The following is a 25,754-nucleotide window of genomic DNA, read 5'->3' on the forward strand; positions in this document are numbered from 1 at the left end:
TCAGTCATATAAGCACTTATTTTGTGCGTTCAACAGATCAGACGAGGAAGAAGCATTTAATAAGAGAAGAAAAGATGTTGTCTTGGAGTCAGCTTTACTCACCTTGTTATCTGTGTGTTCTCTATGTTATGGAACCAATCGCTGTTACAGACAGGTACATTTCTAACCACCTGGGTTTATCCTTCAACACAACTGATTGTAAATGATACCAGTTGCCAAGACCTATGTCATATTACACATTCAAATACATTATTTCAGGCGAGAGGCGCCCTTCTTGCTGTAAAGACGCTGTGTGACAACTGTGGTGAAAAGGGTGAATGGTGAAGTCAACCATCAGTCAGACAAATGCCACTTCTCAACATTCTCCTCAGTGCAGCCATATTGTTCACCGGGTCCAGGACAACCACAGTCTTGTGGCTTTTCCCGTAGGTTCTAACTGAATAATATTTGTTTTTATCTGGATTATTTTTGCTCAATTTACTCCAGAATTAGTTGTCTACATTTTCTGATGTTGATCACTTTTTATTTCCAGTTTCCTCAACATACAGTGTATTTCAATGAGGACATTCTTTTATCATCAGTCTCTTTACCTACATGAGGTTGTTTTTGACACCTGCAAGGACAGCAAAGAGAGACTCATGGGAAAGTACCAGGGCTAAAGTCTCATTTCAGGAGCTGATGCCCGATGCCATCTGTTGTGGGCTCGTTTTTCAAAAGAACTATGGCCGAGTCAAAATCCAGTTTGACGGTTTATTTAAGTGCCAAAACAACTAAGAAGAATAAACAAAAATCCCTGTGCCATTTACAAAGTGTCCAAACTAAAACAATAGGATAAGGTATATTTACACTGGTCGTCTAGGCTTTAAAGTTCTCGCTTTCTCTGATTTTCAGATTCTCAGGTGCTGCCAGCTCTGCAGCCACACTCCCACTCCCTGGCAGCCCAAAACCGCCCCGCTCAAATACCCCTATGCCCCTCCCACGGACATACATGAGCCAATCAAAATACTTTCACAAACTACACACAATTTCCCCCAAATGAATACATGAAAATATACCCCAAAATAACACAAAATATTACCTCACCATTCCTTCGCCAAATGGGCGGTCCCAGTACAAATAAACAACAAAATACCAAAAAATAATCCCCTACAGTCACCTGATCATCGTTACCGCGCGCAACGGTGCCATAAAATGCGCCCCGTACCTTTATCTCCGTTTGGCCAATCAGTGTGCGGTACGGGAGCGTGTGCGGAAGTGAACAGAGTGAGGAGCTGGGCTCTCGGCAGGACCCAGTGTGCCCCCGGGATGCCACCGAAAGAGATGAAAACTGATATGAAATGAGGAGAGTGAAAGGTAAGATCAATGCGCTTGTGACACACGCATATCTTGGCCGGTTTACGCGTTCTGTGTGCGTGCTCAGCGCGCGATACAGGAGCGCGCGGTTGTGCGTGCCGTCAGTGCACGGGCTGACTTAGGCAGCTCGGTCACACCATCCCATGGGTCATTGTGCAAAGTTTGGGAGTTAGACTCTTTGAGCAAGCCACAAATAAGCTAATTTCAGTTCAACTTGTCCAGGTGAGATATGACTTTACACGTACTTACACATCTTATTTAATAAATGAGAGCTTAGAAAAACTGTTGATTATACCATATATTGTTTAGAGCAATGAAACCCTGGGAAGCTCGCACACGGAGCTGGAGGCTCTAAAACGTTGTCCACAAGAAGTTGGTGACATCCAATTACAGCTCTAGTGACAGACCGACACAGAAAGGAGGCCAAGTGGGTACGAGAGGGAAGTGCCTCATTTCTATGATTGCTGGCATGTGGTGAAAGGTAACTAGAATCAGAATATTGTCTTATGCCGTCTTGGTTTCCTAGTTTTCACCCATATGCCTTGTATACTTTCATGACTCAGCAGAAAACTGGATGCACTGTGAAAAAAGAAGGGCAATGAGAGGATGAAGGAGTGGATAAAGGGGAGAACATATCAGCTGTATTGGTGTGTTATGTGGTCAGACCTGGTGATGAAGACACCATAAAGGAGAAGTGGTTATGGACCATTGACCACTTGCAGAACATACATGAGAAGTGTCAAAGCCAGGGTCCTGGTTTAAGAAGAAATGGTTCAAAGCAGGTCTATTCTTCTCTTCTATTCTTCATGATAAAGAAACCAAACATTGTCACAATTTAAGCACAACATTTGTTCAGGTAGAGAATGCTTTGTTGAGTTGGAGGAGCTCTTAACAAAACCTCATTTCCTAAAAGACGCTGTCGAGATGTCCTCATACGGTCATTGTGGATTCTCATGTGTCTTATTAAGTGGCTTGATCTTGAAAAAACCTTCTCACAAACATCACAGCTGTAAGGTTTCTCTCCAGTGTGGATTCTGGTGTGTCTTTTGAGATTATTTGCTGTAGAAAACCTGTTTCCACACTGGTCACACTCATATGTTTTTTCTCCTGTGTAGATTCTGGCGTGTCTTTTGAGATGATTTGCCGTAGAAAACCTGTTTCCACACTGGTCACACTCATATGGTTTTTCTCCTGTGTGAGTAGGGTAATGTTCAGAGAGCCCATTCGATGTTCTAAAAGCCTTTTCACACTGGTCACACTTAAAAGGTTTCTCTCCAGAGTGGATTCTCATGTGTTTTATTAAGCTGCTTGACTGGGAAAATGCCTTTTCACAGACATCACAGCTGTAAGGTTTTTCTCCAGTGTGGATTCTCATGTGTGATATTAAGCTGCTTGACTGGGAAAATGCTTTTTCACAGACATCACAGCTGTAAGGTTTCTCTCCAGTGTGGATTCTCATGTGTGATATTAAGCTGCTTGAGTCTGAAAATGCCTTCTTACAAACATCACACCTGTAAGGTTTCTCTCCAGTGTGGATTCTCATGTGTGATATTAAGTGGCTTGACTGGGAAAATACCTTCTCACAAACATCACAGCTGTAAGGTTTCTCTCCAGTGTGGATTCTGGTGTGTGATCTTAAGTGGCTTGATCTTGAAAAAACCTTCTCACAAACATCGCAGCTGTAAGGTTTTTCTCCAGTGTGGATTCTCATGTGTGATATTAAGTGGCTTGATTCTGAAAATGCCTTCTCACAAACATCACAGCTGTAAGGTTTCTCTCCAGTGTGGACTCTCATGTGTGATATTAAGCTGCTTGATCTTGAAAAAACCTTCTCACAAACATCGCAGCTGTAAGGTTTCTCTCCAGTGTGGATTCTGCTGTGGCTTTTGAGAGAACTTGCTGTAGAAAAACTCTTTCCACACTGGTCACACTCGTATGGTTTTTCTCCTGTGTGGGTTCTGTAGTGAACTGGGAGTTCTTTTGATGTTTTAAAAGCCTTTTCACACTGGTCACACTTAAAAGGTTTCTCTCCAGTGTGGATTCTCATGTGTGATATTAAGCTGCTTGATCTTGAAAAAACCTTCTCACAAACATCACAGCTGTAAGGTTTCTCTCCAGTGTGGATTCTCATGTGTAATATTAAGTGGCTTGAGTTCGAAAATGCCTTCTCACAAACATCACAACTGTAAGGTTTCTCTCCAGTGTGGATTCTGCTGTGGCTTTTGAGAGAACTTGCTGTAGAAAAACTCTTTCCACACTGGTCACACTCGTATGGTTTTTCTCCTGTGTGGGTTCTGTAGTGAACTGGGAGTTCTTTTGATGTTTTAAAAGCCTTTTCACACTGGTCACACTTAAAAGGTTTCTCTCCAGTGTGGATTCTCATGTGTGATATTAAGCTGCTTGATCTTGAAAAAACCTTCTCACAAACATCACAGCTGTAAGGTTTCTCTCCAGTGTGGATTCTCATGTGTAATATTAAGTGGCTTGAGTTTGAAAATGCCTTTTCACAAACATTACAGCTGTAAGGTTTTTCTCCAGTGTGGATTCTGGTGTGTCTTTTGAGAGCACTTGCTGTAGAAAAACTGTTTCCACACTGGTCACACTCGTATGGCTTTTCTCCTGTGTGAGTTCTGTAGTGTGTCTTGAGAGCAGAAGCAGACCTCCATGTCTTTCCACACTGGTCACAGGTGAACCCCATTCTTCTGATGGACTTTTAGATCTGCCATGAACACAGAAAAAGAAGTAAAGTAATAATAGTGTTAAATAAAGAACTTGTTGAGAGTGGTGTTGTTACGGGGAAAATAAGTGTCATTTTCACAAGCTTCAGTGAGTTATGAAATGAACAGGACTTTACTGTTTCTATAAGAATGTGGACAGTGTAACAGGCTCTGGCTTTGGGTGAAGACCGACAGTATCAAACCAGTCTGACCCAGAGCTCTGTCATTTAAACATGTTTACATTCAACATTTTGACAGAAAGATGTTGAACATCAATGATGGAGGGTTTGTTCATCTGTTACTGTGGCAACAGGACACGCCCGTTGTTACTGCAGCTTCCAATTATTTCAGAAAAATATCGTTCCCTAGTTCTACATAAAATGAGGTTGTTCATGTTCAACTTCCCGCCGTCCTCTCACCGGCCGCGCGGCACCAATGTTTCAATCTTTCCAAAGCCAGTGCTTTTTCCTGCCGTATCTTTGTTTTACACTTTATTATGACCATTCCTTTCCTTGTTCTCCTGATGAAATGTATGTCTCCTATCTCCTCAGCCACAATCTTGACAACCTCGTGTGGCTCATTAAATACTCCCTCGATCACATCAGTTTCCACCACACCGACCGTAAATCCTCCTTCTCCTCTACTTGCTTCACTCAAACTCCATTTCTTTTTGCTTCTTTTCTTTTGAGTTGAGTAGATTTGGCTCGTCACTGTCCGACTCCATTTCCGCCTCCATCGCGTCACTCCTCGCTCCTCGCTCTAGAGAGCGGAGAAGGTTTGGACTTGGTTCAAGTCAAACTATTTCACCCAAAAACGCAGAAAAACACGCGCAGCGACTCGTTCTTTTCCCTCCCCCGTGTGACTCATCTGGACATCCTTCCACGCTTCCATCGTCCCCAGAGTCTGACTTTCATTTGTGTTGTTGTTTTAGCTTTGTAGCGTTAGCCGACTAGCTAACGTCACAAACAAGTTAAAACGTTGTCCTAAACGCTGGACATAAGTGAATGAAACACATTCCTGTACAAACATAATGTCATTCTCCACTGACCTTCGGCTGTGTTGAGCTGGAGCCGTTGTAGGTCTTGATGAAGTCGAGAGAGTCCAGAGTGCCTTTCTTCCTCTGCCCAGTAAACTCCTGACCGTGGAGCAGAGGCTGAGCAGGAACACGACTCGATACAACACGATTTGATTTGGATTCATCAAACAGAATGCAGGACACACGGAGCAGCGGCGACACAAACACACACACACACGCGCCGAGAACACACACGGAAGAACAGCAGCGCACTTCCGGTTACCCACAATGCCCCTCTCTCTTAAAGGGGCCAGGCCGGTAACACGACCCTCCCTCTGGATGAGAATTAAACCTTTGATATCGCTCCAGAACAACAGTGGTACAATGCAGCAAGAACAAATGACACATCAAACACTTAAAACGTAGAAAATCAACACAGAAAAATACAATAGTTTCATGTGAGAAATGTACAACACTCGAACAAACGAAACAACTCTTTTTTTTTTCTTCTTTAACCTGTGAGAAGGTATATATATATATATCTATATCTATATCTATATCTATAGATATAGATATAGATCTATATCTATATATATATATATATATATATAGATCTATATATATATAGATATAGATCTATATCTATAGCTATATATATATATATATATAGATATAGATATAGATATATATAAATAAATGTCTATGTCCATCGCGCTCTTATTTCCGGGTTCCTCGGTATCGGATAGAACTTTATCTTCCCGGTTGCTGCATCAACTGCCACATAAACCTTCACCATTGTGATAATAGTAAAGAGTGCGATATCATTAATGAAGTTTTGGGCCTCTTTGAACCGTGTTTCGTCGTAAATCGAAGCAGACTGACTGCGGTTTAGAATGGGCTTGTATAGGGGGACACGCACTGAGGACGGCCAAGAGCCTGGAGGAGCCTGGAGGAGCGTGGGAGGAGCGTGGGAGGAGCGTGGGAGGAGCGTGGGAGGAGCGTGGAGGAGCGTGGGAGGAGCGTGGGAGGAGCGTGGGAGGAGCGTGGGAGGAGCCTGGAGGAGCGTGGGAGAAGCGTGGAGGAGCGTGGGAGGAGCGTGGAGGAGCGTGGGAGGAGCGTGGGAGGAGCGTGGGAGGAGCCTGGAGGAGCGTGGGAGGAGCGTGGGAGGAGCGTGGGAGGAGCGTGGGAGGAGCGTGGGAGGAGCGTGGGAGGAGCCTGGAGGAGCGTGGGGGGAGCGTGGGAGAGCGTGGGGGGAGCGTGGGGGGCGTCCGTGTGACGTCACGTGAGTGCTCTCTATAGGATACAATAACAAAGACGTCTCATGACCTCTTGGGCTTTGTCAAAGCACTGGAAGAAGAACTGTTTGGACTACGACACAGTCTAAGGAATAAAGTCTGGCGGTAATGCAACACTCGGATGTCAACCGCCATAAAATAACAACAACAGTTAAATACAAATCAGAGTAAAGCTGGTGTTGGAGGACCTTTGGTCACAGACAGACCTTTATCTTTAATCATATTTCATCATGTTTTTATTACATTTCTCTTCTGAAGCCCCGCCCCCCTGTCCCGGGACTGTGACGTCAGCACCGACCTCTGTCTTCCACCAGAGGGAGCGCGTGTCACGTGAAAAGGCTCTGAAACAACAAACCCAGGACTAAACCAGGACTAAACCAGGTCTAAACCAGGACTGAACCAGGTCTAAACCAAGACTAAACCGGGTCTTAACCGGGACTAAACCGGGTCTAAACCAGGACTCAACCGGGTCTAAACTGGGTTTAAACCGGGTCTAAACCGGGACTAAACCCAGTTCTAAACCAGGACTAAAAGAAGATAAGACAAGCCTTTATTTGTCCCACAATGGGGTAATTCCTGTGTTGCAATACAGGGTAGGTACAAAAGTAGATATTGAGAAGCAGAAAAGCTTATAAAAAACACTCTTGTAGAAAAACTCTGATAAAACTCATATATTGCACCAGGAAGATCAACATTATGTCACGGTATTGCACACGATGGTATTGCACACGGCGGTATCGCACACGACGGTATCGCACACGACGGTATCGCACACGACGGTATCGCACACGACGGTATCGCACACGACGGTATCGCACACGACGGTATCGCACACGACAGTATTGTGCACGACAGTATCGCACATGAAGATGAACAACACAATGACACTGGCAATACATTTAGTCAAAATGTTGGAACAGCAAACGACAGTGTGAAATAATGAGAAAGCAAATGAAATGACATCACTTCTCGTACAACAACAATGCTCGTCTGCTCTCCCCAAAAGAGAAATCCCAGTGTTCCATGGTAATCCACTGAAATATTACACCTTTGTAGGAGCGGTTGAAAATGCTGTTGAATGTAACACAAATGACAACTGTGATAGATGATACTTTCTTGAACAATACACAAAGGGACATGCAAAGGAGCTGGTGAGAAGTCGCCAACATCTTGACCCAGAAAGAGGCTTCACAAGAGCAAAGACTTTACTAAAGGAACATTATGGGAATGAGCAGAAAGTGGCATCTGCTTCTATGGAAAGAGCCTTGTCCTGGCCCCAAATTAAAACTGAGGACGTCTCAGCATTGCAGGAACATGGTCTTTTTGTCCCCGGCTGTTGTAATGTAATGGAGGATGTTCAGTATCTACACGACCTGGATACCCCCTCCAGCATGCTTGAAATCATAAAAAAGGCCATACAAGATGAGGGAGCGGTGGAGAAGTTGTGCCTGCGACCTACAGGAGAAGCAGAACAGGAGAGCAAAGTTTACTGACATAACAACATTTGTGGAAAAGCAGGTGGAGATACTCACTGACCCAGTGTTGGGCAACATACAAGACACATTCACCATGAATAAAGGCCACAATAAACACTCACGGCCCCGCTCTGGAAATAAAGGGACCAGCTTTGTCACAACTGTAGAACCTATTGAGAAAAAACATCAGTTAGAGAAATCCGGTCAACATAAATATGCCGCTGTTGTGAAGGAAGACACACATTGGAGGAGTGTACACAGTTGGAAATGCTGCCACACAAAGAGAAGATGAGCTTCTTAAAGGAGAATGGCTTCTGTTCCAGTTGTATGTGTAAAGGACACATCAGGAAGGAATGCCGGAAGAGGATCTCCTGCTTAAAATGTGTCCGGAAGCATCCAACTGTATTGCACAGGGACAACATGAGTACTGACCGGACCCAGCAGAACATCTCTGGGTCTGTGGACAATGCCCTGGTTTCAAGTGGTCTTACAGGGGCTGGAGAACAGCACTGTAAGCTGCCTATTGTGCCAGTCCAGGTTAAGGCCAAACGAGGTAATAAAACCATCTACACCTACGCCTTCCTGGATCAAGGAAGCACAGCAGAGTTCTGTACAGAAGACTTGATGCACCGGCTGCACCTGACAGGAAGGAGGAGCAGCATTCTTCTCAGAACCATGGGCCAGGAAAAGGTTGTGAGCAGCTTTATTGTGCCAGAGTTGGAGGTTGCTGCATTTGACAGTGATAACTTCATTGATTTACCAAGTGTCTATTCACAGGAGTCACTGCCAGTGTATCAGAGCAACATTCCTACAAAGAAGGATCTAAGAAAATGGCCACACCTGAGACATCTTGCCTTACCTCAAATCGACGCAGGGATCGATCTCGTTGATTGGCATTAATGTTCCTAAAGCTATGGAGCCACAAGAGGTTATCTGCAGCATCAACGATGGACCCTCCGCCATAAGGACTGTGCTGGGCTGGACTGTGAATGGGCCGCTGACAGGGAACAGTGGGCAGGCCATTGATTGTGAGTCAGTGACAGTGAACAGGGTGTGTCCATCGTGAACTTAGAAGAAATGTGGCAACAGCAGTTTAAGTAAGACTTTCCTGAGTCATCCATGGACAAAGAGCCAGGATTGTCCAGAGAGGATAACAAAAAATCCTCGAAATGGTGACATCATCTGCTAAACATTTAGATGGTCACTATAAGGTCCGGCTGCCACTGAAGGAGCTGAACATCAGCATGCTTAACACTAAAAGAGCTGTTGAACAGAGGCTGAACTATTTGAAAAGGGTCTGTCTAAAGAAATCTGTGGCGTGGCAGAGGTGCAAGTGGAGGCTGTTGTCCTGCTCTAAGAAGAGAAAGGAGCTCGGAGCAAGTTACGCTCAATGCAATGAAGTGGAAGATGAGATGAAGCGATTCAAAAGAACATTTGCATCAAGCAGTCTCACTGTGGAGGACTTGAATGAAGCGGCACCCGCAGTCATAACATTCAGTCAGGAGAGAAGGTTCCCTGAGGAATTCAGGAGTCTGATTATAGGAGGAGAACCAACCACCTGTTTATGAAGAACTTGCCTTCTTTAGCTCAAGGGGAGTTCCAGCCTGCCAACCTGTATGCTACGAGAAGATGGAGACAAGTTCAATACATGTCAGACTTGTTCTGGAAACGGTGGATCAAGGAATACTTGCCTCTGTTACAGGAACGCCAGCGCTGGTCTAAAGTGGAAATGAATCTTATCCCCGGGGATATTGTGATTGTTATGGACAGAACTGCGCCAAGACATTCCTGGCTAATGGGAAAAGTTTTGGAGACATTTCCTGATCAGAAAGGATTCGTTCTCCAAGTCAGGATTATAATGAAGACTAGTTACCTGGACCTCTTTCTAAGGTCTGTTTGCTGATGGATCTGAGGCTGCATAAGGACGTTGCAGGCCTTGAAGTGACTTTTTCTTCCTTTGACTACTTATGACTATGATCTTGATTTATTGACATTTGTACATGGTAATTTTCATGTCTCCTATTGTTGTTTTTTGTAATTATTGGAAGATTTAATAATTCACCATTTCTCTTTGTTTTGGTTGTTTTTTTCTTTAAACACGTGGCTGGAAAGCCTTGACCACTGACACTGACCTCTGTCAAAATAGTTTTCTGGAAAATGAAACATAAGTAAATCTAAACCTCCAGCTTCATGCCAAAGGTCAGACTTTACCTTGAACCCTTTTGAAAACGCCCCATGGCTCCATGTGGTGATGTGGGCCGCCGGTCGCAACGCGAGCCAAATTGATAGTTTAACACGAGGTGGGGCTAACTATTAATTGCGACCAATCAGAAACCGTCACTAGGCAGAACAGGAGCCTTTAATTGACCCATTTAAACACCTTGTGCTTGGGGCCTATTTTTCCTAAAACACGTGACTAAACTGAAGGAGTTTCTGACCCTTTGGAGCACAAACCAGTGTCTGGACTGAAGCTGACCCTCTGTCATTTTGTATTTTCATTTCTGATTCATTGTGATTAGAAGTAGAAACAATCTCTGCAAAGAGGAAAAAGACATTTTAAATTAGACCTAGATTTTCTTTGTTAAATACAAATCAGAGTAAAGCTGGTGCTGGAGGATGGTCTGAGTGACACTAGTTTGAGCATTTGTTGCTTTGACAAGATTTTTTAAAAGTCACTGAAATATTTAGATGTAGTATTAATATGTAGATTAGGTTGAGGATATTTGTTTATTTGTGGGTTTGGAGAACAAACTGACTTCTTTCCAGAATGATTGATTGAACTGGAAATAAGTGGGTGACACTTTCTTTTGAAGTACAACATATCTAGCAGCTTGAGAGCTCCTTTTATCACACGTGGACAACATTGAATAAATAAAGTAGACTGAATAAATCAGCAGCTGTCCACAGGGGTGATGTTTTGTTTGAAGTATATATATGCCTCCCACTAAAGTCATACAGAAATGAACATCCATCCATCCATCTTCTGCCACTTTATCCGGGGCCGGGTCACGGGGGCAGCAGTCTGAGCAGGGACTCCCAGACTTCCCAGACACTTTCTCCAACTCCTCCGGGGGGATCCCGAGGCGTTCCCAGGCCAGCCGAGAGACATAGTCTCTCCAGCGTGTCCTGGGTCTTCCCCGGGGCCTCTTCCCGGTGGGACATGCCTGAAACACCTCCCCAGGGAGGCGCCCAGGAGGCTCCAGAACAGATGCCCGAGCCACCTCAGCTGGCTCCTCTCGACGTGGAGGAGCAGCGGCTTTACTCCGAGCTCCCCCCGTGTGGCCGAGCTCCTCACCTTATCTCTAAGGGAGCGCCCAGCCACCCGGCGGAGGAAACTCATTTCGACCGCTTGTATCCTCGATCTTGTTCTTTGTTCTTTCGGTCACTACCCAAAGCTCATGACCATGGGTGAGGGTAGGAACGTAGAGTGACCGGTAAATAGAGAGCTTTGCCTTTCGGCTCAGCTCCCTCTTCACCACAACGGTCCGATGCAGCGACTGCATCACTGCAGCCGCTGCACCGATCCGCCCGTCAATCTCACGCTCCATCCTTCCCTCACTCGTGAACAAGACCCCGAGATACTTGAACTCCTCCACTTGGGGCAAGGACTCCCCACCCACCTGGAGAGGGCAAGGCACCTTTTTCCGGTCGAGAACAATGGCCTCGGATTTGGAGGTGCTGATTCTCATCCCAGCCGCTTCACACTCGGCTGCAAACCGTCCCAGTGCATGTTGCAGGTCCGGGTTTGATGGAGCCATCAGGACAACATCGTCTGCAAACAGCAGAGATGGAATCCTGTGGTCCCCAAAATGGACACCCTCCGACCCCTGACTGCGCCTAGAAATTCTGTCCATAAAAACTATGAACAGAACCAGTGACAAAGGCAGCCCTGGCGGACATCCAACATGCACTGGGAGCAGGTCTGACTTACTGCCGGCAATGAACACAGCTCCTGCTCCGGTCATACAGGGACCGGACAGCCCTGAGCAAAGGGCCCCAGACCCCGTACTCCCGGAGCACCCCCCAAAGGACACCCCGAGGGACACGGTCGAAAGCCTTCTCCAGATCCACAAAGCACATGTGGACTGGTTGGGCAAACTCCCATGAACCCTCGAGCACCCGATGGAGGGTATAGAACTGGTCCAGTGTTCCACGACCGGGACAAAAACCACTCTGCTCCTCCTGAATCCGAGGTTCAATTATCGCTCGGATTCTCCTCTCCATTACCTTGGAATAGACCTTACCGGGGAGGCTGAGGAGTGTGATCCCTCTGTAGTTGGAACACACCCCTTCTTGAACAGAGGGACCACCACCCCGGTCTGCCAGTCCAGAGGCACGGTCCCCGACCGCCACGCGATGTTGCAGGGACGTGTCAGCCAAGACAGTCCTACAACATCCAGATACTTTAGGTACTCAGGGCGGATCTCATCCACCCCCGGAGCCCTGCCACCGAGGAGTTTGCGAACAACCTCAGTGACTTCAGCTTGGGTGATGGATGAGCCAGCCTCCGAGTTCCCGGTCTCTACTTCCTCTTCGGAAGACGTGACTGAGGTATTAAGGAGATCCTCAAAGTATTCCTTCCACCGTCCGACGACATCCCCAGTCTAGGTCAGCAGGCCTCCACCTGCACCGTAAACGGTGTTGGTGAGACACTGCTTCCCCCTCCTGAGGGACGGGCGGTTTGCCAGAATTTCTTGGGTGCCGACCGATAGTCCTCCTCCATGGCCTCCCCGAACTCCTCCCAGGCCCGGGTTTTTGCCTCTGCGACAACACGAGCCGTGGCTCGCTTGGCCTGCCAATACCTGTCAATGACCTCAGGAGACCTACAAGCCAGAGTGGCCTGATAGGCCTCCTTCTTCAGTCTGACGGCATCCCTTACTTCCGGTGTCCACCACCGGGTTCGGGGGTTGCCGCCACAACAGGCACCGGAGACCTTGCGACCACAACTCCGAGCAGCCGCATTAACAATGGAGGCGGAGAACATGGTCCACTCGGACTCAATGTCCCCGACCTCCCCCGGGACATGGGAGAAGCTCTCCCGGAGGTGCGAGTTGAATACCCTACTGACAAAGCGCTCCAACTAGACGTTCCCAACAGACCCTCACAATGCGTTTGGGTCTGCCAAGTCTGTCCGGCTTCCTCCTCCGCCAGCGGATCCAACTCACCACCAGGTGGTGATCGGTTGACAGTTCCGCCCCTCTCTTCACCCGAGTGTCCAAAACACGCGACCAGAGGTCTGATGACACGACAACAAAGTCGATCATTGACCCCCGGCCTAGGGTGTCCTGGTGCCATGTGCACGAACACCATGTTCAAGCACAAGGGTGTCCATCACCCTTGTGCTTGAACATGGTGTTCGTTATGGACAATCCGTGGCACAGAAGTCCAAAAACTGAACACCGCTCGGGTTCAGATCGGGAAGTCGTTCAGATCGGGGAAGTCGTTCTTCCCGATCACCCCTCTCCAGGTGTCACTGTCATTGCCCACGTGGGCGTTCAAGTCCCCCAATAGAACAACGGAGTCCCCGGTCGGTGCACTGTCCAGTACCCTTCCCAAGGACTCCAAGAAGGCCGGGTACTCTGCACTGCCGTTCGGCCCGTAGGCCGCCACAACAGTGAGAGACCTGTCCCCCAACTTCGGGTGGGGGACAGGTCACTGGGGTGAACTCCAACACGTGGCGGCTGAGCTGAGGGGCTATAAGCAAGCCCACACCAGCCCCGCCTCTCCCCGTGGGCAACACCAGAGAAGTGGAGCGTCCAGCCCCTCTCGAGGAGATGGGTTCCAGAGCCCAAACTGTGCGTGGAGGTGAGGCCCACTATATCTAATCGGTATCGCTCAACCTCCCGCACAAGCTCAGGCTCTCTCCCCCCCAGCGAGGTGACATTCCATGTCCCCAGAGTTAGTCTCTGCACCGGCCCCTTATGGATCCTCCTGCGGGTGGTGGGCCCACAGGAGGGCGGCCCCACGTCGCTCTTTCGGGCTGTGCCCGGCCGGGCCCCGTGGGGTAGGACCCGGCCACCAGGCGCTCGCCATGGAGCACCCATCCCAGGCCTGGCTCCAGGATGGGGCCCCGGTGACGCCGTTCCGGGCGACGTAAACTGCCTTGTTCTTGTAGTCATCATAAGAGGCTTCTGAACCGATCTTTGTCAGACCCGTCACCTAGGACCTGTTTGCCTTGGGAGACCCGACCAGGGGCTTGAAGCCCCCGACAACATAGCTCCTGGGATCATTCAAACCCCTCCACCACGTTAAGGTGTCGGTTCAAGGAGAGGTGAACATGTGAAAGTGAATACATTAAAGCTCTTAGTTTATAAAGTATTCAAGTGCATCTCTTATTGCAGTTGTCACATCTTGTTGGGAATTTGGAGGAGCTTGTACATGAACTTCATTTTAATATCAAAGAAGATGTGACTAACTTAACTCCTGATGACGTGGACGCTCAGTCAAACCTGAAAATCCATTTACATGTGTGAAAACAGAATCACAAAACCTTTTATTGCCTTTGTCAGTGAACAAAAATCACAGACTAGGAACTTGCATCGGTGAGTGAACGATTGACAAAGCCTCAAAGTTATCAAAGTATTTTTTTTTTAAGACATGTACAGTGGATATTACAAGAAATTGATTTGCCAAACTCGATCCTCATCATTAATTACAACTATTTTGGATTAGTTTGGGGTGAATGGGGTGTGGCCTAGAGTGGGCGTACTCTCAGTCAAAGACATTTCTAATTAGGACAAATATAAGTTAAAGCATCAAAATGACATGTAACCATAACAACAAACTGCAACAATGTCAATGAACACACATCATGAGCAGGTCATGAGGAAGTACATTAAAGGTTGAATGGACAATTTTTTTGGCCCAAATCTGAGTCTTATTTCCTCGTGGCGTGGACTGCCGATTAGTCCTGCCACGTGTCAATCATAAAACGCACCTCCCGCTCACCTGCAACCGCGTGCGGATCATCCCATATTTCCATGTGTCTAAGCGCATTGATCTATCATAATATAGTTCCCTCAGTGTACGGGGCAAAATGAAGACGGAGAAAGACAGTTCGAGCTGATGCAGAAGTAGACGGAAATCTACGGGAGACGAGAGATGCGATGCGCTCCATTGCGCTACTAAACGAACGCACGTGTGTGTTGTATTGGTCCGCACGGGGGAGGGGCATGTGCACGGGGGAGTGGCATGTGCACGGGGGAGGGGCATGAGCACAGGGGAGTGGCATGTGCACGGGGGAGGGGCATGAGCACGGGGGAGTGGCATGTGCACTTCCGCCTGCGTTCTCAAATCGCCGAAAAATCGTCCATTGCGCCTTTAAATATGACATAAACACAGTTCAAACACAGTTCTTAAGGCAAACTAAACTAAAGCATGATTTAGTGACAAGTTTAGATCACACAGTAAACCTTAAGATAAGATATTCCTTTATTGTCCACACATGGGGAAATACAGACACAGAGGAAAAGGACGGATTACTTTTAAAAAACACTCTTAATAGAAGAACTCTTAGAAACAAAAACTCCTATAAACAGAACCCCTCATTTCGTAATAAGGAATGAAGGGGAAAAGAGAGATAAAATAAAAACAGCTAGCGTAAGACAAAATAATACTAATAATAAATGGTAAAATAATCACTCTATTTACATCATTTATATAAATCACTTTAAATGTGAAATACAGTCATTAAGGACTTCATCCTGAGAAAGTTTCCATCCAGCAGAACAAGAGGATTTGTTACAGTGGACGATTCCACTTCTCCACAGGGGTCAGGTCCTTTTGGTGTCCTCTGTGTTCTTTATCAGAGGTGTTGACCCAAAGGGGGGGAGGGGGGTGTGGTGAAGACAGTGTTGTTGCTCCATGGGGGATGGGGAACATTCTTCCACCCATCCAACATTTTGCTTTGCTTTCTGCAACAGTGTCTTGAATGATGAAAAGGTCATGTCTTTTAAAGGTCTCTTTGGACACATATGTCCTACAGAGGACATTTTGTTCAGAAAGAGAATCACTCTTTGAACAGAAATGGAAGCTTAAGGTTCAACATACCCGTCGTATACAATAGTGTCTTGAAGCCACGGGGCGGGAGAAGCTTATCAGGTACTCAGTGATGAGGGAGCTAAAGTCAGCTAACTAGCTTGGAGAATAATCTCAAGTGAAACTGTAAACACCCTTCATCAGTAGGTTCTGCCTGGTGGGCGGGGCCTACTCAGAGTAGAATAATATCTGCATTCTCAAACTAGATCCTCAGATTGAGAATGACTCTTGGATGAGTCGAAACGTCCTGTTTTTCTAAAAAAACAGTGTCAAGATGACGAGCTCATTTATCATAAAACATGAACATTAGCAGAAGTTTGATATGAAAACACATGAATCTGATAAAACTAAGGCTTTTCAACAGTGTGAACTCTCATGTGTTTTATTAAGCTGCTTGAGACTGAAAATACCTTCTCACAAACCTCACAGCTGTAAGGTTTATCTCCAGTGTGGATTCTGGTGTGTTTCTTGAGAGAACCTGCTCGAGAAAAATTGTTTCCACATTGGTCACACTCATAGTTTCTCTCCAGTGTGGATTCTCATGTGATTTATTAAGCTGCTTGAGACTGAAAATGCCTTCTCACAAACATCACAGCTGTAAGGTTTCTCTCCAGTGTGGATTCTCATGTGTCTTATTAAGCTGCTTGAGTCTGAAAAAGCCTTCTCACAAACATTACAGCTGTAAGGTTTCTCTCCAGTGTGGATTCTCATGTGTGATATTAAGTGGCATGACCGGGAAAATGCCTTCTCACAAACATCACACCTGTAAGGTTTCTCTCCAGAGTGGATTCTCATGTGTTTTACTAAGCTGCTTGATTCTGAAAATACCTTCTCACAAACATCACACCTGTAAGGTTTCTCTCCAGAGTGGATTCTCATGTGTTTTATTAAGCTGCTTGAGTCTGAAAATGCCTTCTCACAAACATCACAGCTGTAAGGTTTCTCTCCAGTGTGGATTCTCATGTGTTTTACTAAGCTGCTTGAGTCTGAAAATGCCTTCTCACAAACATTACAGCTGTACGGTTTCTCTCCAGTGTGGATTCTGGAGTGGGTCTTGAGAGCACTTGCTTTAGAAAAACTGTTTCCACACTGGTCACACTCGTATGGTTTCTCTCCTGTATGGGTTCGGTAATGTTTGGTGAGGTCAGTTGACGTTCTGAAAGCCTTTTCACACTGGTCACACTTAAAAGGTTTCTCTCCAGTGTGGATTCTCATGTGTGATATTAAGCATCTCGAGTCTGAAAATGCCTTCTCACAAACTTCACACCGGTAAGGTTTCTCTCCAGTATGGATTCTCATGTGTGATATTAAGGGGCTTGACTGAGAAAATGCCTTCTCACAAACATTACAGCTGTAGGGTTTTTCTCCAGTGTGGATTCTGGTGTGTATTTTGAGATGATCTGCTTTAGAAAAACTCTTTCCACACTGGTCACACTCATATGGCTTTTCTCCTGTGTGGGTTCTGTAGTGAATCAAGAGGACATTTGATGTTCTAAAAGCCTTCTCACACTGGTCACACTTACAAGGTTTCTCTCCAGTGTGGATTCGTGAGTGGGTCTTGAGAGCACCTGCTGTAGAAAAACAGTGTCCACACTGGTCACACTCATATGGTTTCTCTCCAGTGTGGATTCTCATGTGTGTTATTAAGGGGCTTGACTGGGAAAATGCCTTCTCACAAACATTACAGCTGTAAGGTTTTTCTCCAGTGTGGATTCTGGTGTGTATTTTGAGATGACCTGCTGTAGAAAAACTGTTTCCACACTGGTCACACTCGTATGGCTTTTCTCCTGTGTGAGTTCTGTAGTGTGTCTTGAGTGCAGAAGCAGACCTCCATGTCTTTCCACACTGGTCACAGGTGAACCCCATTCTTCTGATGGACTTTTAGATCTGCCATGAACACAGAAAAAGAACACATAAAGTAATAATAGTGTTAAATAAAGAACTTATACTTTTTTCAGTTCCTTATCACTGTTGAGAGGGGTGTTACAGAAAAGAATATTTTCACAAGCTTCAGTGAGTTATGAAATGAACAGGACTTTACTGTTTCTATAAGAATGTGGACAGTGTAACAGGCTCTGGCTTTGGGTGAAGACCGACAGTATCAAACCAGTCTGACCCAGAGCTCTGTCATTTAAACATGTTTACATTCAACATTTTGGCAAAGGATTTGGCAAAAACATGGGGTTTGTTCATCTGTTACTGTGGCAAACAGGACACGCGAGTTGTTACTGCAGCTTCCAATTATTTCAGAAAAATATCTTTCCCTATTTCCCTAGTTCTACATAAAATGAGGTTGTACATTTTCAACTTTTTTGTTAAACTCATTTTGAACCTGGAGCTTTGACTTGCACCATTTCCGTTGGGCCCGGTGACACTCCCTTTTCTGTGCCCTGACCCAATCATCATTTCTCCATGGAGCCTTCTGCTTATTTTTAACCATTTTAGCCTCTATAGGAGCAATGGTGTCCAGAACACTCAAAACACTAGATGTAACAGAGTTCAACAAATCATTTACATTAAGAACATGAGACATTTTCAAAGTTGATCATTTCCATAAACAGTGCACCTGTGCCATTGTGGTGCCTGAGGTGATTCTTGAGGCGCGTCGAGTGGGAAAAAAGGAAGCTCACTCTGTTAGAGAATGTTTCTTCCATACAAGCATCCATGTACAGACAGCCGACATATCGTCTGGACTCCTCGCAGCCGGAATGGAGAGAGCCCCGCTTTAAGCTTTTCACCTCATATTTATACTGCACCAGAACAAAGAGCCATAAACCATTGATCTTTGACAGAAATTAGCTCACGGAAACGGTTCTCCTATGAGGCAAGCAGAGGTACAGGAAAAGTACCCATCTAGGGTCTCCTTCAACATCTCTTCTTCCCGTCTAAACCTTCTGCTCGTAAAACAAGGGGCCCCAGAATCCTGTGCAGAAAAAACAAATTCCTTAAGGCCAGACTATTATCAGGCCAGATCTTACATGGTGATGTGTATTAAACTATGGCCCATCATTTATGTGTGTCCTTTGAACAACTGCAGGACCAGCCCCTGAACAGCTGCAGGACCAGCCCCTGAACAGCTGCAGGACCAGCCCCTGAACAGCTGCAGGACCAGCCGTTGGTTTAGTAAATACAGACATGTCAAAGAAGACAGACATGATCAGACAGAGCAGCATCGACCACATTGACATTTGAAATATTAACCCCCTTTGTAATTATAAGATCTAGAATGTGCCCTCTGCTGTGGGTGGGGCCTCTCTGCGCTGTGGGTGGGGCCACTCTGCGCTGTGGGTGGGGCCACTCTGCGCTGTGGGTGGGGCCACTCTGAACCATCTCAGTAAAATCATCAATAAAACTTTTATAGCTCTCGTGGTCCATTGTCTTCTTTTATCGTGGGAATAACACCAGCATCAAATTTAACTTAGTTGTAGGTTCCAACACCACAAGTTCCAAGGTTCTGAATCTCTCCTCCAGCGCAGAGGACCGTCCTCTTAAACACACATAAAAAATTTAGTTTCTGCCTTAAAAAAAAAACACATTTTATTCTTAATTTCATATAAGTTTGTCCCCAAAACAGCAACATTTCACTTCACCAATTAAAAAAGCTTTGATTAAAATAACAATCGAAGCTTTTTTGTAATCGATTTATTCGATTAACTCGAGTAATCGTTGCAGCCCTAATTCTCATTATCTTGATTTTATGTTTTTAACTGAAACTTGACAAAAACACAGGAAATGTAGTTCTGATAGAATCTGCTCCACCCAACGTTAAATTTGAATCTGAAACACGAGAAAACAAAAAGGGGGGCGGAGTCTGTGCTGTCTTTAGAGATGAAATAATTACCCGCAGTTTGTCTTATGGGGTTTTTATCATTTGAGTATGTATCCTTTAAAATGGAGCCATCTCTCCATCCATTCTCGTCATTGTTTTATACGAGCCTCTCCAGCACAGCCAACATTTTATTGTTGATTTTACTGAGATGTTTCAGTGGCACAGACTCTGATGGTTTGGTCATTACAGGTGATTTCAATGTGCATGTGGATCATATTTGTGACAAACGCTAAAGAGCTTGACACTGTCCTTGAAACCTTCAGGCTTACTCAGCATGTGAGTGGCCCCGCCCACAGCAGTGTGACCCCACCCACAGCAGAGTAGCTCCACCCACAGCAGAGTGGCCCCGCCCACAGCAGAGTGCACATTCTAGATCTAATAATTACAAAGGGGGAATGGAAATGACAAACTTTGAAAAGGTCTCATGTTCCAATGTAAATGATTTGTTGAACTCGGATGCCAACCGCCATAAAACAACAACAACAACATGATTTGTTGAACTCTGTTTTATCTCTATAAATTCCACAAACACTTCACAGTGGCACAATTCAACATCATAAATCAACATAAGACTTTACTTTCAGAGTAGTAAAAATATCCTAACGATATTAAATGACTAAAAGCAGGACAAAAGCACTAAAACAGTGTTTACCAGAAACATGACTCGACTAGTGCAAAGCAGACCTAAGACAAAACCAGGGCTAAAGCAAGACTAAAACCATAACTACCAGAAAAACATGGATAAACTATAAAGCAGGAATAAAGCCTCGTACAGACCGCTGCGGCCTAATCGCGCCCGACGCAGAATTTGAGCGCGTGTACATTTGAAAGGTTTACGCACCGGACGCGCGTTCGACGCCACGGGCACATACACAGGCGCGAGTACGGAGCGCTCGAGCTGTCTGCGCACATGCGCAGTGGTCTGTGTGGCCTTTCATTGTGTAAAATGGCGGATATCGAGTGTTGTTTTCGCGTTTTTGGTTTGTTTCTGTCTCTGTATTCCACCGTGAATACATCGTACAGCTCCTTTCTCCCACACGGCCACAATCAGTCTTTCGTCTGCCATTGTTGACGAGCAAGGAAGAAGTGGCTCTTCTTGGGGAATTCCACGGGGAATACCGGAAATGCGAGTGGAAATACGTACGTACGTCACTGGAGCGTCAGCTTTGATTGGCTGCTGCGGAGGGTGCTACGCTTCTGCTGCAGAGACCTCAACATATCTGAACGCCGCATCGGCCGGCTCATACGTGCGCTCAAAGCGTCGAGAGCGTAAGAAAACGCGCCGCAAAGACAAAGAAATCGCGCCGCGGATAACGCACTACGTGCTCGACGCACGTTTACTATAGACTTTGAATGTAAACTGGACGCTTCGGCCGCGGCGGTGTGGAAGCCGCTTTAGTGCTTGTGTGAAGGATATAAAAACCTGGATGACACTTAATTATCTCCTTCTTAACCCTGAAAAAACCGAGGTCATTCTGCTGGTCCTAAACATCTACGAGACGCTCTATCTGAGCAGATAGTCACACTGGACAATGTCAGTGAAGCCTCCAGTTCTACTGTAAGAAACCTCAGAGTCTTATTTGACCAGGAGCTCTCATTTAAAGCTCATATAAATCACGTCTGTAAAACAGACTAATTCCATTTGCGCAACAAGAGCCAAAATCAGAAGGATTCTGCCTAAAAGTGATGCTGAAAAACTTATCCATGCATTTGTAACGTCTAGATTCTCCTGTAACTCCTGCTCACAGCAGGTCCTAAAAGCTCCATAAAAAGCTTTCAACTGGTTCAAAATGCAGCAGCAAGATTACTAACAGGAACAAAAAGAAGAGAGCACATTACGCCGGAACCATAATCCAAACAGAGCTCTTCGTTCTCAAAATGCTGCACATAGATGTCCTTGTGTGCGCGAACTAAGAAAATAAAATTCACCACAAACGGCCACCGGGGGCAATCAAGCAGGAAGCGCTAGAGTTTGACACACTGTAGAAGACTCTTGTGGACAGTAGAAGCACTGTCCAGGGGACACGTTGTGTTCTCTATAGTTTTAATTTCAAAACGCTGTTGTGTGTTTTATTACAAACTAGAGATGCACCGATTCCAAAATCCTTGGCCGAAACCGGTTTCCGGTTTTTAAGGAGGTCTGACCTGCCAAAACCGATTTTTCTATCTAGCCACTGATTTTCCCACAAACTACCCAGTATTATATATGTGAAAAAGGGTCATGTAAACAGGACACACGTTTTTATATATATATATATACACGAAGTCAACAACTCTTTTCTTTGTCACCCATGCTCGGCAGTGAAGTTTGTTATACCATTGGACGGTTCTTGGTCATTCAACTGTAGTGTGTGTGTGTGTGTATATATGTATATATGTATATATATATATATATATATATATATATATATATATATATATATATATATATATATATATATATATATATATATATATATATATATATATATATATATATATATATATATATATATATATATATATATATATATATATATATATATATATATATATATATATATATATATATATATATATATATATATATATATATATATATATATATATATATATATATATATATATAGCCATTTAGATGACACAGGCTAAAAAACAACTTGTAATCCAACCAAATGCTTTTACACACCTGTGGGTGCAGCAGAAAGGCCAGCATCCCCTGAAGGAGCAGCAGGAGCAGGGGAAGGAGCAGCAGGGGCAGGAACAACAGGGAGGGCTGAAGGCAAATCCAGATCTTAAAAGAGAACATTGTACAGCAGTTATATTTGAGCCCAGTACATTTACTGCAATATTATTCAAACTTTTACTATTATAATACAGTATATTAAATGAGGCACATATGTTGCCAATAACATTTTCCAGTTTCATCAGCTCTTTGATAACTTCACACGCTCTCTAGAAGCACAATCAGCTGTGCACTATAGATTCTAGAGCACTATAGATTCTAGAGCACTATAGATTCTAGAGCACAGCTGATTGTGTGAACATGTCTGAGGCTGTGCGACAATTAAATAGTCCTGACATTACATTGTAGTCACTCATTTCGCTGTTCGAGTCAGTAATTTAAGTTTTGTTTCTACATCATGTTTGTCTCAAATGCATCAAAGTATTTTTAAAGTCTCATTTCAGGTGGATGAGGTCTCTTGTTAGCATTAGCTCGTAGCTTAGCTCTCTGCTAGTTGAGCAGAACAACAACCCTTCCGACAGCCCTGCTGCTGTTTCTTCTGGCCCCTTCATGTGTCCCTACTCTTCTGCACATGTCCTCTGTCTTCTGTCTCCTTCATGTGTCCCTGCTCTTCTGCAGATAACTCTGAATAAACACATGAACTCGTCAAACACAAACCAGCGCAAATTATTTTGACCGCATCAACTATCAACACGTAGATTTTAATTCTCTCAAAGTTGTAATAACTGACCCACAGTCCAGTCTCCTCTGATCCTCCTCCAGGCTCGGTCCTTCTGGTGTTCCACCAAAGTTGAACAAATCTGAACTTTTCTGCCACGAACATTTTTAACGCCTTGAAGCTTCTGCCTGTCAAAGCGTCTAGAGCGGTAAGCACCAAAACGCACCCTCTGCGCCGCGCTCCGCGGAGAAAACGCTGAAATTGCGCCGCGGGAAACGCAGGAGGTGTTCGACCCACGTTTACATAGACTTGAATGTAAACTGGACACTTTGGCCGCCGCGCTCTGAAAGACTCTTGTAGTTTTTAGCTGTTTTGCTCTGGGCGCGTTGAGCTGCTGCGCACCGCGCATGCGGGTCAGTTTGGATCGGCCGAAAACCAGCAATTACGACATGGACCGGCCGGTCACAGATTCTGGCCGATTCGACCTAAAACCGGCTTTTTAAATCGGCGGCCGATTGATCGGTGCATCTCTATTACAAACAGTATCATAGTCACTGAGAAATCAGTCTTATTAGTCCCGCAGCGCAGAGCGAACCGTGGCCCGAGGCGCAGCGCGGTCCGCGGGCACGTTCAATAGACAACTGGCGTGTCACTATTGTGTAAATGAGACTTTCTTGGCCAGACCTGACTCACGAGTCAAAAGACACATTTGCATCATTATCTGGAGCATATGTAATATATGTAAATATCTCATGTCACAATGTAACACTCACTCGATGAGTACGAGCTCAGGAGCAGATGATCCTGATGCGAAGACACAGGTAAATCAGCTCACAGAGTCTTCAAGGACAGAGACAGCTGTGATCTGTTCTAAAGCGGACCGCGGGTGACAGGTTAGTTTATGAATAATATCATCCAGAAATGGTCTAGAAGTGGCACATTTTGGAGCAGTTGATGAGCATAAAGTGACAGCAAGAAGCAAACGAAGCATCAACCTGGACAAAGTGTCCAACCACTGGAGACGTGAGAAGGACAGACGTGCAAAAATGTAACATTAAAGTCAAAATGTTTGCATATTCTGGTGACATTTATTAACATTTTTTATTTATGGATATTAATCATTACATGATGTTACTACTCGATCATTTGTGGGGAGAAGAAATGCTAATTAAAAAAAACTGAAATGTAATTAAATTAATCATTATTTAATGCATTTGGAAAACAATTTGTACATTAAGCCATGCATGTGTTTGCTTTGTTACAAGTTACAGGTCAAATCTTGCGTGTAATTTATAGTAATTCATCCGTTCACACAAACACACCATCCATATTTTCCTAAGCCGGCCCCTCGGTCAAATTTTAGAACCCAATGTGGCCCCTCGAGTCAAAAAGTTTGCCCACCCCTGTTCTACACTCTTCAAAATCACATTCATACTTTCCACAGTTTGCTCATCTCTTTTCCCCTCTACACACCGTCACAACATGGCCATATTCTTGAGCAGTAAAACATCTTACAGGAGGTTGTTCAAAAGGTCTTATTCCAGAGCAGATATAATCCAAAAGAATCTTTTCCGGGAGTTCACCTCCAAATGTCAGGCAGATTGCTGTTTGGACGTGGCTCAAGTCAAACTATTTCACCCAAAAACGCAGAAAAACACGCGCCGCGACTCGTTCTTTTCCCTCCCCCGTGTGACTCATCTGGACATCCTTCCACGCTTCTTGTTGTTTTAGCTTTGTAGCGTTAGCCGACTAGCTAACGTCACAAACAAGTTAAAACGTTGTCCTAAACGCTGGACATAAGTGAATGAAACACATTCCTGTACAAACATAATGTCATTCTCCACTGACCTTCGGCTGTGTTGAGCTGGAGCCGTTGTAGGTCTTGATGAAGTCGAGAGAGTCCAGAGTGCCTTTCTTCCTCTGCCCAGTAAACTCCTGACCGTGGAGCAGAGGCTGAGCAGGAACACGACTCGATACAACACGATTTGATTTGGATTCATCAAACAGAATGCAGGACACACGGAGCAGCGGCGACACAAACACACACACACACGCGCCGAGAACACACACGGAAGAACAGCAGCGCACTTCCGGTTACCCACAATGCCCCTCTCTCTTAAAGGGGCCAGGCCGGTAACACGACCCTCCCTCTGGATGAGAATTAAACCTTTGATATCGCTCCAGAACAACAGTGGTACAATGCAGCAAGAACAAATGACACATCAAACACTTAAAACGTAGAAAATCAACACAGAAAAATACAATAGTTTCATGTGAGAAATGTACAACACTCGAACAAACGAAACAACTCTTTTTTTTTTTCTTCTTTAACCTGTGAGAAGGTATATATATATATCTATATCTATATCTATATCTATAGATATAGATATAGATATAGATATAGATCTATATCTATATATATATATATATAGATCTATATATATATAGATATAGATCTATATATATAGCTATATATATATATATATATATATATAGATATAGATATAGATATATATAAATAAATGTCTATGTCCATCGCGCTCTTATTTCCGGGTTCCTCGGTATCGGATAGAACTTTATCTTCCCGGTTGCTGCATCAACTGCCACATAAACCTTCACCATTGTGATAATAGTAAAGAGTGCGATATCA

General features: G+C 44.8%; 1 protein-coding gene across 1 annotated transcript; it reads right to left on the reverse strand.

Annotated features, from left to right (window-relative positions):
- Positions 1–885: 885 nt before the first annotated feature.
- Positions 886–25,162, reverse strand: LOC140367927 (uncharacterized). The gene is made up of 4 exons (XM_072454713.1): positions 24,953–25,162; positions 22,390–22,494; positions 16,481–17,779; positions 886–4,030 (listed from the first exon to the last, which is right to left on the reverse strand). Exons 3-4 carry the CDS (start codon positions 17,756–17,758, stop codon positions 2,189–2,191), a joined length of 3,120 nt encoding a protein of 1,039 aa, XP_072310814.1. The 5' UTR covers positions 17,759–17,779; positions 22,390–22,494; positions 24,953–25,162; the 3' UTR covers positions 886–2,188.
- Positions 25,163–25,754: the final 592 nt, after the last annotated feature.

The sequence above is a fragment of the Eucyclogobius newberryi genome, unplaced genomic scaffold (assembly GCF_026437365.1).
Source record: "Eucyclogobius newberryi isolate DKJ021-1_F unplaced genomic scaffold, fEucNew1.0.hap1 SCAF_2, whole genome shotgun sequence".
Classification (NCBI taxonomy): domain Eukaryota; kingdom Metazoa; phylum Chordata; class Actinopteri; order Gobiiformes; family Gobiidae; genus Eucyclogobius; species Eucyclogobius newberryi.

Bases quoted from the DNA above. Each gene is read 5' to 3' on its own strand.
- LOC140367927 (XM_072454713.1), bottom strand. From the start codon at position 17,758: ATGGGGTTCACCTGTGACCAGTGTGGAAAGACATGGAGGTCTGCTTCT. The intron at 4,031-16,480 runs GTTTGTGAGAAG...ACCTGTGACCAG, and splicing joins AGAAACCTTACAGCTGTGAT to TGTGGAAAGACATGGAGGTC.